The sequence below is a fragment of the Pelobates fuscus genome, chromosome 2, assembly GCF_036172605.1.
Source record: "Pelobates fuscus isolate aPelFus1 chromosome 2, aPelFus1.pri, whole genome shotgun sequence".
Classification (NCBI taxonomy): Eukaryota; Metazoa; Chordata; class Amphibia; order Anura; family Pelobatidae; genus Pelobates; species Pelobates fuscus.
In genome coordinates this window covers 302666904-302683433 of record NC_086318.1, presented here as the reverse complement: position 1 = coordinate 302683433, position 16530 = coordinate 302666904, and the positions used below count along the sequence as shown (strand labels likewise).

At 40.3% G+C, this 16530-nt stretch overlaps 1 protein-coding gene across 5 annotated transcripts in view; it reads right to left on the bottom strand.

Moving 5' to 3' along the window:
* Positions 1–16530, bottom strand: part of CEP85L (centrosomal protein 85 like) — a 251083-nt gene that overhangs the window by 24928 nt on the left and 209625 nt on the right. For 4 of the 5 annotated variants that reach the window (XM_063443477.1, XM_063443474.1, XM_063443476.1 and 1 more), the window contains exons 4-5: positions 13096–13220; positions 3126–3182 (exon numbers count right to left, since the gene is read on the bottom strand). In XM_063443477.1, the coding sequence (XP_063299547.1) occupies positions 3126–3182; positions 13096–13220 (182 nt within the window). The remainder of the gene's footprint in view (positions 1–3125; positions 3183–13095; positions 13221–16530) is intronic. The other variant, XM_063443479.1, reaches the window with a different exon arrangement.

Below are 16530 nucleotides of genomic sequence, written 5' to 3'. Positions count from 1 at the left end.
TGACTAGGGGCTTGGGACCCCTAGTCACCTTGATGGGGGGGGGTTCATTTAGGGCCCCCACCCACCGCGCAGGGGTGGGGGCTAGGGGGGAGGACAGTAGGTCCCCCCCCTTATTGTTTTATTAGGGTCCCCACCCACCGCTAAGCGGTGGGGGCCGGGGGGGAGGACAGTAGGTCCCCCCCCCCTTATTGTTTTTATTAGGGCCCCCACCCACCGCGCAGGGGTGGGGGCCGGGGGGGGGAGGACAGTAGGTCCCCCCCCCTTATTGTTTTTATTAGGGCCCCCACCCACCGCGCAGGGGTGGGGGCCAGGGGGGGGGAGGACAATAGGTCCCCCCCCCTTATTTTATTAGGGCCCCCACCCACCGCTCAGGGGTGGGGGCCGGGGGGAGGACAGTAGGTCCCCCCCCTTATTGTTTTTATTAGGGCCCCCACCCACCGCGCAGGGGTGGGGGCCAGGGGGGAAAGGACAATAGGTCCCCCCCTTATTGTTTTATTAGGGCCCCCACCCACCGCTCAGGGGTGGGGGCCGGGGGGGGAGGACAGTAGGTCCCCCCCCCCCTTATTGTTTTATTAGGGCCCCCACCCACCGCTCAGGGGTGGGGGCCGGGGGGGGAGGACAGTAGGTCCCTGGTCAGAGCTGGTCAAGCGGAGGAATCCCATAAGACAAAGAGTCCCTACTTTGTCTTATGGTTTTAAAGAAAACTAAAGAAGACAGGAAGAAAAGAAGAACAGATCCTGAGAGAGGGGGAGAAGAGGAAGAGATTGAGGAAAGGTAAGTTCGGCATGACAGTGCCGCTTTAAGACAATATATACAGGATGTGCCAAAGTCCCTCTTCTTTCTGTAACTTAGCAATGCCCCTGCTTACTGCTTCGACTGCAGATACATCAATCAGTCTATATAAACTATAAACCAGAGGGAGCAATGGGAAAAGAAAAAACATGTAATTTAAAATGGGAAACCCTCCATATCCACTTTCTCTTTCTTTGCTGTTCCTTCCACCAACTTCAGGGTTGTCTATACTGCTCTGGGTTTTTTGGTTTACGGACATTGTGTTTCCCTGTGCTTGATCTCAACCTCTATCCACCCAGTCAATGTGGTTCTATCTACCCTCATCCTTTGTCATTGTTCTTTATCCCTTATTGTTTTTTTTTTCCTTTTGCTTAGGCTTACTTTCACTAGTGTGCAACATCGTACGATTCTCATATTGCTTAGAAGGCGGTCCACTTTGGGCTGGCTTGCTCTGGGTACCTCTAGGGGAGCTTGGTGATCTCCTGGCCTTCTCGGGCCTCAGCAGTCTGGTGGCTGTATTGGAACTCACATTTTGTGAGTGCCATTTTGTGCACGAAGAGCGCACAGTGTTTGAAACCTGAATACCTCAAAATACATCCCTCTTACGATCAGCCCACCCAGTTAACTCAGGACATGCATGCAGAACTCAGATGGCTGTTACTCCATATGCATGCCTAGAATGGGCGAATAATATTCCAATCAAAGCCAGTTTTTATTCTGGAATCAGACTCCAGTCTCTGGGGTTGAGGAGCCACCTATGTGGAATGGTCAACAGTGTATGTATGGACAGAATCAGTTACACATCGACGGTCCTGAGTTGATTGCAGGATCATTTGGCCAAGAATTTGGCAAACTGTTGCATCCTCCTATGGATGGACAACATATCAGACAGAGGTATAAACAGGTTGGGAGGAGTATGATCCAATAGGTTGTCAGAATTGACAAAGAAAACAGGAAACAGAATACCTTCCTTAGGCATCCAGTCGCACAGTGGACTGGTTCTCCAGATATTGGAAGGATGCCAGCAACTTGAATTTGGAAGATCTTCAAAACTGTAAATTCTTTGAGGGCCGATCATGCTGGATCTCTTTGCATCTCAGATGAACAGACAGGTACCACAATACTTCAGTTGACTTCTGGATCCGCAGAGTGTATCAACTCATGCTTTTCTCTAAGACTGGCTGAAATTTGAATTATATGCTTTACCCACATTTGCCAAGATAGCCGTGGTGATTGACCAGGTACAAGTCAATGAAATCTCCATCCTCTTAGTGACTCCACTATGGCCCAGCCAACCAAGGTTCCCAGATCTGTTAGAACGGTCGATTTGAGACACTCTTGTAATTTCAACTTTTCCACTACTGCTCACCAATCCCAAAGGGAATTCTCATCCACTGAATCTAAAAGGGAGGCGCAGTTTGTGGCCTGGAATATTTCAGATTGGATGTCTCTGGAATATCGCAAAAAGCTAAGAATTTACTAGGGGCTCCAGGGACATGTTATAGCTACCTTGACGCATGGCATTCATAGTGTAGCTGGTATTTAGAACAGCTTTACAGCTTATCCACACCATTTTGAATTTCCATTCTTCAAAATGTTCTGAAGGACTCTAAAACTTTTTCATTTTGCCATCGCACTGGCTTATGTTCCTATCCAGGGTGCTTACATTGGAACTTATAGTTTGTCATCTTATGCATGAGATTCGTTTAGCGTGTCCAAGCCTGGTCCAAGATATTGCTCTCTCTGGGATATATCTGTTGTGTTGCAGTTTTTACATAACTGACCTGAGAATTAGGTGGGGGCTATTAAAATAAATAATCCCCCCGCCTCCCCCGACTAGGGGTCCCCAAGCCGCTCGTCACCCCTTGGATTTGCGTTATATCTGGTGTCGAGTATCAAAATTGTTGTGTATGGTTTCTCTTTTACGCCTCAAGGGGTCAAGTTTTCTATTACTAGATGCAAGTCTTATTCCTTGGCTCTTTTCTATCCATTTTTTCACCAAGCACCTCTTTTCTGCGTGGTGGATTTCATGAAATTTTACCTGAATAGTACAGCACTATAATTATGAAATGTTCTGCCCAATTTAGTAAATAATAGAAATATAGTTTATTAAAAATAGTAAATAATGCCGATTGAGTGTTCCTGCTTTTCAAGGGTGCACACCAACAGCAGAAAAAAAAAATAGCAAAAAAAGAAAATGGGGAAAAAAAAAATCAATATTCATTCACTCTGCAATCTCATTTGTAAAATATGTAACGATAACAGCCAGTATGCGCAGCAATGCAGTGTGCAGCCAAGGTACACAGCCATTCTTAATGTGCACTTGAACTTACTGATCTTCCCTGCAGGAGTCACTGAGCACTGACTGCGTAGGAGAGCCAGGTCCACAACTGTATGAAAAGTAGCAGGAAAGCCTCTGAGCAACATTGCGCAGTTATACTTACAGTACATACAGTCACTGAATATGCAAAATAGCTGTTATAAAGGTTTTAGCATCCATGCAGATGTCTTGAGGTAGTCATTATAAACAATCAATATGCACACATACACTGTAGGTCAAGAACAGTTTTTTATTATTATTATTATTTTTACATATTCTCTCTTTATTTTACATGTAGATGAATTTAAATGTATCTTTAAATCTAAGTCACTGAATATCCGGTAAAGTCTCAGTTTGAGTATACCTGAGAAATGCAATTTCTTTACCTTGTTTCTGGAGTTGAACACCTGGTGATGTGGCACACCGAAATAACTTATTCAGTGTTTGTGTATTTACCACTTATATCCCTGAATTTAGTAACAATTTATAATTCATGACTTTTTGAATGAGACCATAACAGTTCCCAGAAATACAGCATTTCTGACACGGAAAGTACTCATTTGGCGTATTTTCATAACTTTAGGGTCTCACTCTCAAAGGCAATCCAAGAATTGGACTTCTTGCTCACATTGCTTAGAATGGTATCAGCCACATCTCAGTGACCAGGCTGAAAGGATCATCAGGAGTCCCTGTAGAAAGGGGACCTGCTAAAATGTAGGAGACTGCCCTTGTGGGTGGAATCAGTGATGTGCAAATGGTATTGGGTTCCTTCGTAATGGCAAAAGTGATCTAAAGTTTATTTGGAACTTTAAGCATGGACTAACACAAGGGCAAGGAATTGTGCTTGCCTATTGTCTGAGTGTTTACTGCAGCATCTGACTAATAATTTGCCCAGTCAATTTCAATATTTACATTGCTTACAATTTGTAAGTGCTTATCTTTCCCGGAGACTATGCACATGAGATGTAAGGCTCTCTACAAGTATTCTCAGTTCATGCAGCATTAGAACAATCATTAAAGGGAACTACACAGGTGAGTTAATGTTACTTAAATTTAACATTTAACAAATATATATAAAGAAATACATAAAATATTTAAGTGTCTGTCTGTCTGTGTAAATCCTCACTTTTTTATCCTGGAGAGTTGAAATTGGCGCTGGAGGCAACTTTGGGTTTGGTTTAATCCCTGAAGCCAATAGTGTTGCCGGGTGATACCATAATAAGTTTGTTTATATTAAAGGGACACTATAGTCACCCAGACCACTTCAGCTCAATGCCCCTCAGGTTTCAACCCTTCACATGTAAACATAGCAGTTTCAGAGAAACTGCTGTTTACATAGCAAGGTTAATCCAACCTTCCTGACAGCCGCATCTGCGACGCTGGATGCGAAATTTGCATCCAGCGTGCAGAACGTCCATAGGAAAGCATTGAGAAATCCGCTCCACTCGGGAGCTGACATCGGCGTGGAGGGAGGAGAGGTCACCAGCGCCGAGGGAGCCTGGCGCTGGATTAAGGTAAGCTGCTGAAGGTGTTTTAACCCCTTTAGCGCCATTGGAGGGGAACCCTGAGGGTGAGGGTCCCCCAAAAACTATATAGTGTCAGGAAAATGGGTTTATTTTCCTGACACTATAGTGATCCTTTAAGTTGTTTTGGTGCCTGGAGTATCCCGTTAACAGTTGATCCTTAAAATGTGTACCTAAATGTTTAATCTCTCCTAGCTATAAGTATGTTGTCTATCTCAGACTTATAGGTTTATTCACTAGAGTGAGAATTGCCAGGATTTCAAAGTGAATTTCAAACTAGACGATTTAGAAACAGTCTTCAAGTCTATGTTCAATTTGGCTATTTTGGCCTTTTGATATTCGACTTCCCAGAAATTTTCACTTTATTGAATTACCCTGCCAAACTACCCAACCCCTGTTCATGTCTTACACTAATAATAATGGTGGATTAGTGGGACCCACAATCTAGAGAGAGTCTAGATTACCCAATATGTAAAAAAGTAATATAGGATTAAATTTAAAATGGATAATTAAATGCTGAATAGGAAAGTACATTTTCTCACTCTCTCATTACATATTTGTCAATATTACCACGTTACTACATACTCCGCGTAGGTACTAGCATGATTTGATGTGGGGATGACTGAAGTATATTCCAACTTTTCCATAAAGGGGCACTATAGTCACCAGAACAACTACAGCTTAATGTAGTTGTTCTGGTGAGTATAATGGCTCCCTTTAGGCATTTTCATGTAAACACTGCCTTTTCAGAGAAAAGGTAGTATTTAAATTGCCCCTAGGGACACCTCCAAGTGGCCACTCCTTAGATGGCCACTGGAGGGGTTTACTGGCTCAGGGCTGCACAGTAAGCAGCCCTGCAGTTCAGCGTCCCCACGCTGAATTTTCCTCATAGAGATGTATTGATTTAATGCATCTCTATGAGGAGGTACTGATTGGCCAAAATGGCATTTGGCCCAGCCCCCTTGCTGATTAAGCCAATCCAATGCTTTCCCCATAGGAAAGCATTGGATTGGCTAAAAATCTGCAATTCTGATGATGCCACCAAGGGGGCGGGGCCAGTGCCAGCAGACCCGTGGAGAGCTGAAAATAAGGTACGTTTTAACCCATTCTGAGGGGGCAAGCCACCTAAATGGTGGGTTTTCATTATAGGGTCAGGAATACACGTTTGTGTTCCTGACCCTATAGTGATCCTTTAACTCAATAGTCCTAACATTTCTAATCTGAAACATATATGTTTCTAATTTAAACTAGTTAACTTGACGCACAACTTCCACGAGTTGTGCTACGGTCAAAATATCAATTCACTAAAACAAAGTGACTCATGGTATGTCCACAGTAAATGTGAATATTTGGGGTTTATAATCTTCGGTTTAGGAGTCTTAAATGGACAGTGATACATGTGCTAATAATTAGTAACGCACATTTAAAATATGTTCACATATAAAACATTTTCCAGAAATCCTGTATGTTACAGCAGACTGAAATAAATATTTTCATCTATGAATTATCTAGCAAATGATACTGAATTGTCTAGAAACTCCGCAATGGAATAAAATAAATTATTACATATCTGCGAGCCATGAACATACACCATAAGTTTAAGCTACGGATGTGTTGGGCTATATAAACTACATCTCCCATATAATATGCAAGACCACAAAGTAATGCAAGGTCATAAATATCCATCAACAAGGAACAAAAAAAAAATATATCCAGCGAGCAATGTGCCCAGCTCTTTCCTCTAATCCTGCTAAACTGAAGCACCCAACAAAGGAATGCTTTGTAACAACTGCATTTCTCTGCTAATGTAAGTGTGCACAAATATAGTCTGACATTGTTTTCTGGTACACAGCTGCTGCAAGCCGCTAATCCACAGCTTAGCCAAGGTAGATGACAGTTTTGTCTTATAAAGACAGAAAGGGGTGACCTGCAGTTATCAGTCTCTGCCATGGGAACTTTATCATTAAATCTTTACTACTGGAACATACATGCTCTTATGCTGTTAACTGTTTGGTAGCTGAGCGGGTGTCCATGAAACTGTGAGAAGGGCAGAATCGTTTTAAGCTTTCTGCATGTGCTAGTGCAAAACTCTACATAGGAGTGACAGACAATTCCAGTGTTCCTAGCCCTAGGTAAAAGTGTATTGCATTTGTTCTGGTGAGTAGCATCTTTCCCTCCAGGCTTTTTGCGGTAAACACAGTCTTTTCAGAGAAAATACAGTGTTTACATTATAGCCTAGTGATAACTCCACTGGCCACTCCTTATATGGCTGCTAGATGTGCTTCCTTGGGCAGTGCTGCAGAGTAAGTAGCACTGCCATTCAGTGTCTCCACCCTCTGTATGATTCAATTCATCGCTATGTGGCCAGGGCTGTGTTTGACTTGTGTTGGCTCTGCCCCTGATCTGCCTCCTTGACAGTGTCAGCCAATCCTATGGGGAAGCATTGTGATTGGCTCAGACCACCACTTCTAATTATGTCAACAGACAGAGGCAGTTCACAGGCAAACAGGGTCAGCTGCAGAGTTAAATACAAGTAAGATTTTATTATATTTAGGGTGGCAAGGTAGGACCAGGAGGACTAGATGGTGGTATAGGGTCAGAAATATAGGCTTGTGTTCCTGACCCTATCCGCTTCCTTTTTTGTTAAGCTGTTTTAAAAGGAGCACTAAATAATCACAAATGATCTTTTTGTCTTGCACAAATACTTCTGTTTAGTTAGATCCTCTAAAATCTAAACGTTTTGGCCCTGTCTTACCCCGCTTGTGTGTGGATGACCCTCGCTCTCCACCTCCCCACAACCACATTACTGGATGCGGATTTTGAATGAATCCTTACTATCCAACACAGAAACAGTAGAAAAAAATATGACAAATTATTTTGTTGTGAATAACACCCAAATATTTCACCAACTAAAATATGGAAAGCTCATAGAAGTGTGATATCAGATGTATTTTCATCAGTAGCATGTTACAAAGCAGCAGTCCATTAGGATCACTGAACTCTTACCAAAAGCTAATTTCCACTATATGTGACGACCCTGGGCTTAGCGAGGTGGTGACTGACAGATTGGTTTGTAGCCATCACTTATAAATATTGAGCATTAGAGAACTTTTATTGACCAGATGAGCTCAAGTAAACTGGCACCCCTAACCATGGGGGCAGAAGGATATGGGTCTCAAATGTGACACATAGCCAGAGTTTCACATTTGAGACCCATACCCTTCTGTAGAGCTAGAACAAGTATAACAAAAATCCAAATGCTAGAATTTTCAAGTTATCTTGTACATTTACAAATATAGTGTCTTTACCCTATTTGTTTTATATATACACAAGGCCAAATAAAATTAATAATTAAAACAAAATACAAATATATGTTATACGCATTGAAATTTAGCTACAGCTGACAGGAAAGTCATTTGATACAGTCATGTCATCCAGCTTTTAATGGACTACCTTTACCATAATTTCCTGCAGAGAATTAGGGGTTTGCAGTCAAACAGCTGACATTAACCCCTTAAGGACCAAACTTCTGGAATAAAAGGGAATCATGACATGTCACACATGTCATGTGTCCTTAAGGGGTTAAGGAGTCACACATTGAGATCTGGTTGTTCATTGTGAATGCACAACTACTTTACATTCACGATAAACCTACAGAATTATAAAGCTTGCCGTTTACAGTTTTATTGGTGCTTATTAAATATAAAACGTCAAACTAAATTTAACAATTTCAAGATCGTCATAAATACATCTAAGTTACGTCAGGATTTTACGTAGTGTCAAGAAGCAAAAATCAATTAAACAAAAAAATTAAAGTGACATCAATAAGGCAAACAAGTTAAACAATGGCAATTACCAAAACTTACACAAGCCTATTCTGGCAGAAACACAAGCCCCCAATACCCCCAACGTTTCAGCACCTCCTGGCTGCCTTTCTCCAAATGTTGGGGGTATTAGGGTTTCTGCCAGTATAGGCTTGTGTAAGTTTTGGTAATTGCCATTGTTTAGCTTGTTTGCCTTATTGATGTAACTTTAATTTTTTTGTTTAATTGAGTGTTGCTTCTTGTTTGTTATACCTTTTGTGGTCCAATAAAGCATTTATGTGCATCTCTTAGGAGCAAATCTAGTGTGCAATCTCTTTTTTGATATTGGATTTTGTTTGGGCACTTGAGGGAGTGCTTTGGAGTATTAGCACCTAGTTACACATATTTAATTACATGGTCTCTCCATACTGTGTTGTTGTTATAATATGTGTAAATGTGCACATGTAAATCACTCTGGGCATCTGAACTACTGTACTCTTGCATAGAACTACAAAATAGGTAATATAATCCTGTAATGCTTCTCAGTAATGCCCCTTTAGTCATGTGCAAAATAATTTCCAAAAACAAAAAAAAAGTGTCTTTAGCCATTTGAAATGCAGGGAGGTATGTTGTGGGAGGAAATGGCACAGGCACACATATTTATACCTTCTTCATACATTTAGTTTTATGGGAATGTCTTCTAATCACCAGCAATCATTTTTAAGATTAAGATCTGATATTGATACACAAGCAGAATCGAAAAGAATTACGTTGCAGCTGTTTCCTGAAAGCATGCATTTTGACTTTTAGCTAAAACCCTGCATGGTTATCTCTCCTTAAAAAGCAGTAACAGTACAGCCTGGTCTACAAGGGATTCAGTGGCCAGATATCTCCGGAGACTGGTGATATTTACAAGCGGTTTAGATCACATGTCCAGATATTTGGCATAATTCGTACTAGTATGCAACATTGCTACAAATAAACTCTAAGCAACTACATGAGCTACAATACTGGCTAAATGATCTACATCCAGCAGCACAAACTACTTTCATGTCTTAAAAAAAAAAAAAACATTAAATAAATGTTGCACATAGAAAATTTAAAATGTGTCATTTATAAGAAACCTAAAATTGGTTTGCATTGAAGCAAAATGTTGTGTGTTTTCTAAGGGAGTGACTAATTCAAAGAATACATAAGTAAAACCCAAAAGGTAAAATGTATTGCAGTTGTATTTGGAGGTGTGTAGGACTATTTACTTTAACAAGCCTCGCTCACATTCTCTTGCTGACAAGTATATGCAATATTCATACACATCACACAAATACTATAATGCTTTTCGTATATAAACACAATTTGAAAGGAAAATCACTTTCATTATTTAAAGGAACACTATAGGATCAGAAACACAAACATGTATTCCTTAAAAACACTATCTGGCCTCCCCTTGCCCTCCTCTGTTGGTGCTGGTTGTGCCCCTGATCTGCCTCCTTGGCTGACATCATTAGAAGTCAACACACCATGGGAAAGCATTGGCTTGGCGGAGATTGTCAATTCTGATTATCTCAGCCAAGGAGGTGGACTGGGGCGGAGTCAAATACCACCCTGGCCAACCGGCATCTACTCAGAGATGCATTGAATCGGTGCAGCTCTATGAGGAAAGTTCAGTGTCTCCATGCAGAGGGTGGAGGCGCTGAACATCATTGCTGCTCACTGTGCAGCACCTCTAACAGCCATCTGAGTAGTGGCCACTGGGGGCAGAGTCACCATCAAGGCATGACAACCATGACGGTTGTCATGGGCCCGGCGGTCCTGGACTGCTCAGGGCGTACCGGGACCCACATTACCTATGTGAACCTTCTATAGTGATAATAAAGAAATGCATATTGCCCCCCTCTCTCCCCACCACCTGTATTCAGCAGGGGGCCAAGCACACTCTAAATATACTTCCCAGCTGCTCTGCTCTGTCTCGCGAGCGCCGCAATCGTCAGAGCATTGCCACGGGTTACCATGGCAATGCTCAGCGCGGTTCGCGAGACTTAGAGCAGAGCAGCTGGGAAGTATATTTTGAGTGTGCTAGGCCCCTACAGAATACAGGTACTGGGGGGTCCGCACCATGCCACCGGACCACCAGGCAACGTGATCTCTCCCCTCCCTGGCCACAGGTAAGACGCAGGGAGGGGGGGAATGAAATCTAATATAGAAAAGTTTATGAAAAAATAAATACTTCCCCCCCCCCCCACATTATTTAGCCTCATACATTTACACACACTACACCCTTACACAAACACACACTCTGCAGTCACTACACCCTTACACAAACACACACTCTGCATTTACTACACACATTACATCCTTACACAAACACACACTGTGCAGTCATTACACACTACAACCACTACACAAACACACTGTGCAGTCAATATGCAGACACTACAACCACTACACAAACTACATCCTTACTTAAACACACTTCATACATCACATCTACTACACAACAGACTCTGCATTCATTACACATACTACATTACACAAACACACACTACATCACTACACAAAGACACGCTCTGCGTTCCCTATCCACACACACACTGCATTCACTATACAAACACCACACAAACACACACTCTGCATGCACTATACACACAAACACACACTGCATCCATTACATCTAATATACACCTCATACATTACACAAATGTACAATCTGCATCCAATACACACATACCCCATCCACTTTACACACGCACTCTGCATCCACTACACACATTCTACATCCATTATACACACACCACAATCAGTACACACACTGCATCCCTAAGGGCGGTCTCGGGGGGGAGGCCCTGTGGGTCGATTCGGGGGCATATTTCATTTGATTAAAATCTAACTAGAAGTCAAATATTTTTTCTATTTATTTCAATACAAAAAGCTCCACTAAACTTGGCTGCAGCAGCAATATCTCTAGGATTTATGTCTCCAGGGCTCTGTCAATTCCTGATGTAAAGAATCCTTATGATGTATTGCCGGTCACATTCTTTTGTATCTATCCCCCCACAACACAGATTAGCTTAACATGAGGTGGAGAGCCGGTCTGTCATCACAGAGATCGTTGTTTAAGTCACTAAACAGAATGACCCCTTACTACCTATACATTTTCACAGATTAGGTGATTTAGTTCAGACTCTTTGTAACACTACTCAAATTACCTCTGGTGAAGTATTCTAGAAATAATCTGGAGAACATGAGATTTCATTGTCAGCATTCAGGTTTGTTATGAACAAGTCATGTTATGCAAAAAAAAAAAAAAAAAACTTTCAAAAAAAAATCAGATTAGTTACAACAAAATATTTAATTATAAAATCTAGTCAACCTTTAACCCATACAAGCAACTACTGCCTGACACTTTATTGGTCAGTACTGACTGCTCTCTGCCTTGCCTTCATATTATAACTCAACTCCCATAAAATATTCTTGATAGCCTTATAGAGACATATCCATCTCCACATTAGCGTTTCAACTCGTATATCGTATTTCCAACATTCGAGCAAATGGGTAAAAGTAGGAAAGAAAAAAAAAAAGTTTAGGTAAGTTCCTCAAGAGAATAAAATACAAACATTTTTAAATAAAAAAATTAAAAAGGAGTAAATATGCTTCAAAACAAGAGGAAGCCAGATGCATGTAGGGAAATATTGGATCATAAACACAAGAGACACATAAATGTATGCTTTTAACATATCCAAAAACTATGGAACTGATCAAACGTATGGGCTGTCATGGGTGCTATCTGAAATGAATCATCTGAAAGACATCTGTAGCTGACATAGTACTAAAAATACAAAGCATGTATGGTGAAAGAGCTCAGTGGTTTGTATTTGATGCAGAGTGAGGTTTTTCATATTTTTTTTCATTTTTAATAACATTCACTTCAGGGCTCACAGCCAAGGCCATAATTGTATTGGTTATTCAGTTTTGCTGAGGGGCTCCGCTTTCTAGTCTGCTGTACAGCACTCAAAACACGACTTTGTTTAAGTCTTCCAAACTCAAGAAGTTCTATAAATCTCAGTGATTCATAAGCCTTTTTCTTAGGATGCATCATATTAGTAATTTAACCAGCCAGGCTTCTGACAATTTAAAATAAAATGACCTCCGCTCTAACTTTGGCTCTGTTGGAAAAATGAAGAAAAAACGAGCAGTGGATAAACTAGCCTGAGAATGGGCAAAAACCGTAATAGCTTGCCCTTCATTAAGCCCCTGTCTCAGTTGGAAAAATGTGCAATTTTATTGGGTTTCATTTTATAGTCTTTGTATCATAAAACGTACAGGAACATTTATTTTACATCATTGCTGATGTAATTAATAGGAAGTACTAGACTAAGAGAGAGTGTTTCTCCTAAAGCAGAAATTGCACAGTTGGCAAAAGAACTACAAATATTAGGCCAAACTAGTGAAATTGGAAGCATTTTCCCCCGCAGCTACTTTGACCAGTACATTTGCAATTCCCTTGGCAATTCTCAGTTTTGCAAGTTATCCCCCAAAGCTGCTTGAAGAACAACTGGTACCATTAAGGATTGTCAATGTCTCAATTTACAAAATATGCCGACATATTTACATTATCTTACAGCAATGATATTTTTCAGCCTGCATGCTCTTTAAAACATACCTGTCAATTACAATCTCTTTCTGTCTCAATAAGCCTTCTTTGATTTTCATCAGGGATTCCCACTTGGCAAGATCTTGACTTTGGGGCATGGCAGAATACACCGGACGGGACGAGGAACTCCCAACCTGTATATAGAAGGAATGGTATATGGTTATGCTGAATGATAAACAGCAGTATGTTAAATGCATGCAAACAAGACACTGTTTGTACCAGTCTGTTACAGGGACTTCAGCTTGAGGACAAGATCCACAGTACACGTTGGCTACAACATATCTGAATGCCTAGGATACCTGGGATTCTCTGCATTATACCACAAAGGTGCATTAGCACATTGGTGCAATTATTTCTTCTTAAAGGAAGACAAGCTTATTTCACATACAAAATATACATCATTGGTTTAACTACTGTGTACAGATTTAAGTTTCTCCATCTACTGCTTTCCGTGACTTTTTGTGTCAGTGTGTAGAGTCGTGGAACTAGATTCTATGACTGGAGATTGGTTTGTGTCTAGTAATTGAATAACATTTTTTCAACTCACTTCAATGGGAGAATTGCTGTTCAATTGCCAGAGTTAAACATATCACGTCACTGAATCCCAGCCCCTATACCCTTACTGGTGGAAGTTTTGGCAATACCTCAACTCCTCTAATTTCATGTTCACCGCAGAGAATAGGACAATGTCAAGAGTGTTACTCTGAATATTATTGAAATGGCATGCTTTTATAAAAGAAAATCCCACAAAACTCTTATTCAAAACTTTGTTTTGCAGATTACCAAAAGGATAGGTAAATTTTAAATGTCTTGACATTCTAAAGCTCAGTCAGTTGCCTGCTATTACATGGTTTAACCACTGCATTGTTTAGCAAGGTTTTATTCTGAAAGGAAACCCAAAATGTTCCTTAATACAGATATTCTCCCAACGGTGGAAAAGTATTTTTAGAACATAAATTGGCAGTGCATTCAAACATTCCCTCTTTAAGACCGTATCCAATCTCTTTGACTAGATGTGCGAAAAGATTTATCACCAGCCACTTGGCACAAGACATCATTTCCATTTAATAACCTGCAAACTTTCAATGTAGCTGCTCATTAAACTGAATTCAGGTTTTATTTTGTTTCATCTTTTGAATGCTATTTGGTCCCTTAGCAGCTGGGAAACAGCCTAAGTAAAATTTATGTCATCTGTAAGTTACCATGTCACTTGTTCTCCCATTGATCATCTCCAGAACACCTGGACAATATGTACTAAGCTCAAAAGTTCAATAGACTCTGATCAGTCTCAAGCTAAATCCTAGGTGTAAAATAAAAAGACAAAAAACCTACAGCAGCAACAACTACCAAGTGATCCCAAGAGTAAAATATACAATTTTTAACCAATCGAATGCTTTCCCATCTGAGGAGTGGCCACTGGAGGTGTCCCTAGGGGGCAATGTAAACACTGCCTTTACTCTAAAAAGACAGTGTTTGCATGAAAATTCCTGCAGGGAATGATTATACTCACCAGAACGAATACAATAAACTGTAGTTGTTCTGGTGACTATAGTGTCCCTTTAAGAGTGGATCCTGTTAGGGATGCTACTGTGTTCTTAATCACTGAGGTTGAATTATTTACAGGAATACTGTTGCCAAACACTTACTGGATGACAAGTTCCAAAATACCATCATGTATGTACTACAATAAGTGATAACAGAATGATGGATTTACAGCGCGGGCTTAGCTCTGTACTTGTAAAATTCTGAGACATTCCATTAAGTATTAATTATCTACATCAAGCCGGTTGTTTTTATGATTCAAACACACAACTCAAATTATTTTTCCATTGTTCACGTCCAATTTTTTTTTTTTTTCACTAAAGGAAAAAGAAGAAGGGCAAAGGTCTATAAATACCTTACTAATACTGTCCTACACATAAGCAAGCATTGAAAGGCATGATGATGAATGCTCCCAACTGGCTTCCTTGATATTCCTTAATGCCATGATAATTAAAAAGCTAACAATTTTGCAAAAAAATATTTTCTTCAAGCAGACTAGTAAACACAACGCAAACACAATCCTAAAAAATAAATAAATAATTAAAAAAATTAGGGGTGGGGGGGATGGAGTGGGGGTGGGGGGTGAAGGGTCTCCCTTTAAGCTACTTTTTCAGTCCATAATGCTAGTCATTAGGGACCACTATCACGAACGGCCACAAACAGGATGGGGTAAGAAAAGAAACCAAGTCAGCAGTCACATATCTCAAAAGTTTCCATATACAGGATGGACAGTCCCTATTTCGGGCCCAATCCATTTGTCCCTCTTTTGTAGAAGCTCCATATTGTGTGTGTCTTAGTGTATAACAGAGCTCCACATCAATAATACTTACAGTAATGGGTCTTTAAACTGTAATAAATGTGTTTAGAAGTTAGTCTGTAAATAAGATACATTGTTCTTATTCTAAATTACATTTTAGTTGCATAACTTATTAGTCAGACACCTAAATATCTCAAAACGGTTCATCTCCTGGCCATACCCCCACTCACATCCCTAAAATTAAAGTGTTCCTATATTTGAAATGTTGGGACTTCTTGCTTTTTGAGGCCACCGCATAGAAGTCACTACTTCAATAGCTTTTCTTATGCCACAAAGTCAGTAGCAAAGGATGAATCTATTTTAAAACACATATGGATGGACAGGAAGTGAACCAGATGTGTTAGAAACTAACTTTAACCCTTAAGTGTATTGTGCATTCTACCCCTAATTTATTCCTATGATAAAACTACTAAACGGCCAAGAAATGCCATTTAAAAAAGTAAAAATCTGTCACCATAACACTTGACAGAATGTAAAGACGGATACTTTTCCAATATCTATTTTGTGCAGTATTCAATTTCTAAATTATTTGAACAACAATACCCATAACCCCTCTCTCAATGATTATATCAAATGAATCACATTCATTTTTCTATTTAACTTGCACCCATAATTGAATGTAGACCCATCTATCAACGTGAACCTCACTGATGAAGTGCAATAGTACATTCATACTGGACATCAGAAGCTGTATCTACGTCAGACCATGATTCAGTTTGATTAAGGCTGAGGGGGTTAGAAAGTTTCTGCTGTGCCAGGTTCCACATAAACATATTTTACAAGAACAAACATTGCAGGCTGATGCCATCATCTTTCCTACTGCTGGGAAAGAAATCTGTCTCTAAGCTCTAGGGCAATTATATTCCGAAACACTGACTGGTGTAACTGGAGGCTGCAATGATTTCTATTTTTATTAGATGCTAAATTGAATCTCTCTCTGTGCCAAGGCCATTGAGTGCCAAAAGATTATTTATGGGTAAAAGAACATTAAACTTTGAAGGTCACAGAATATCTTTTTTAAGGAATGTGTTCCGCCACTTGCGTTAATTTAACGTTCATATATTTATCTATGAAGAGGTTGGTAT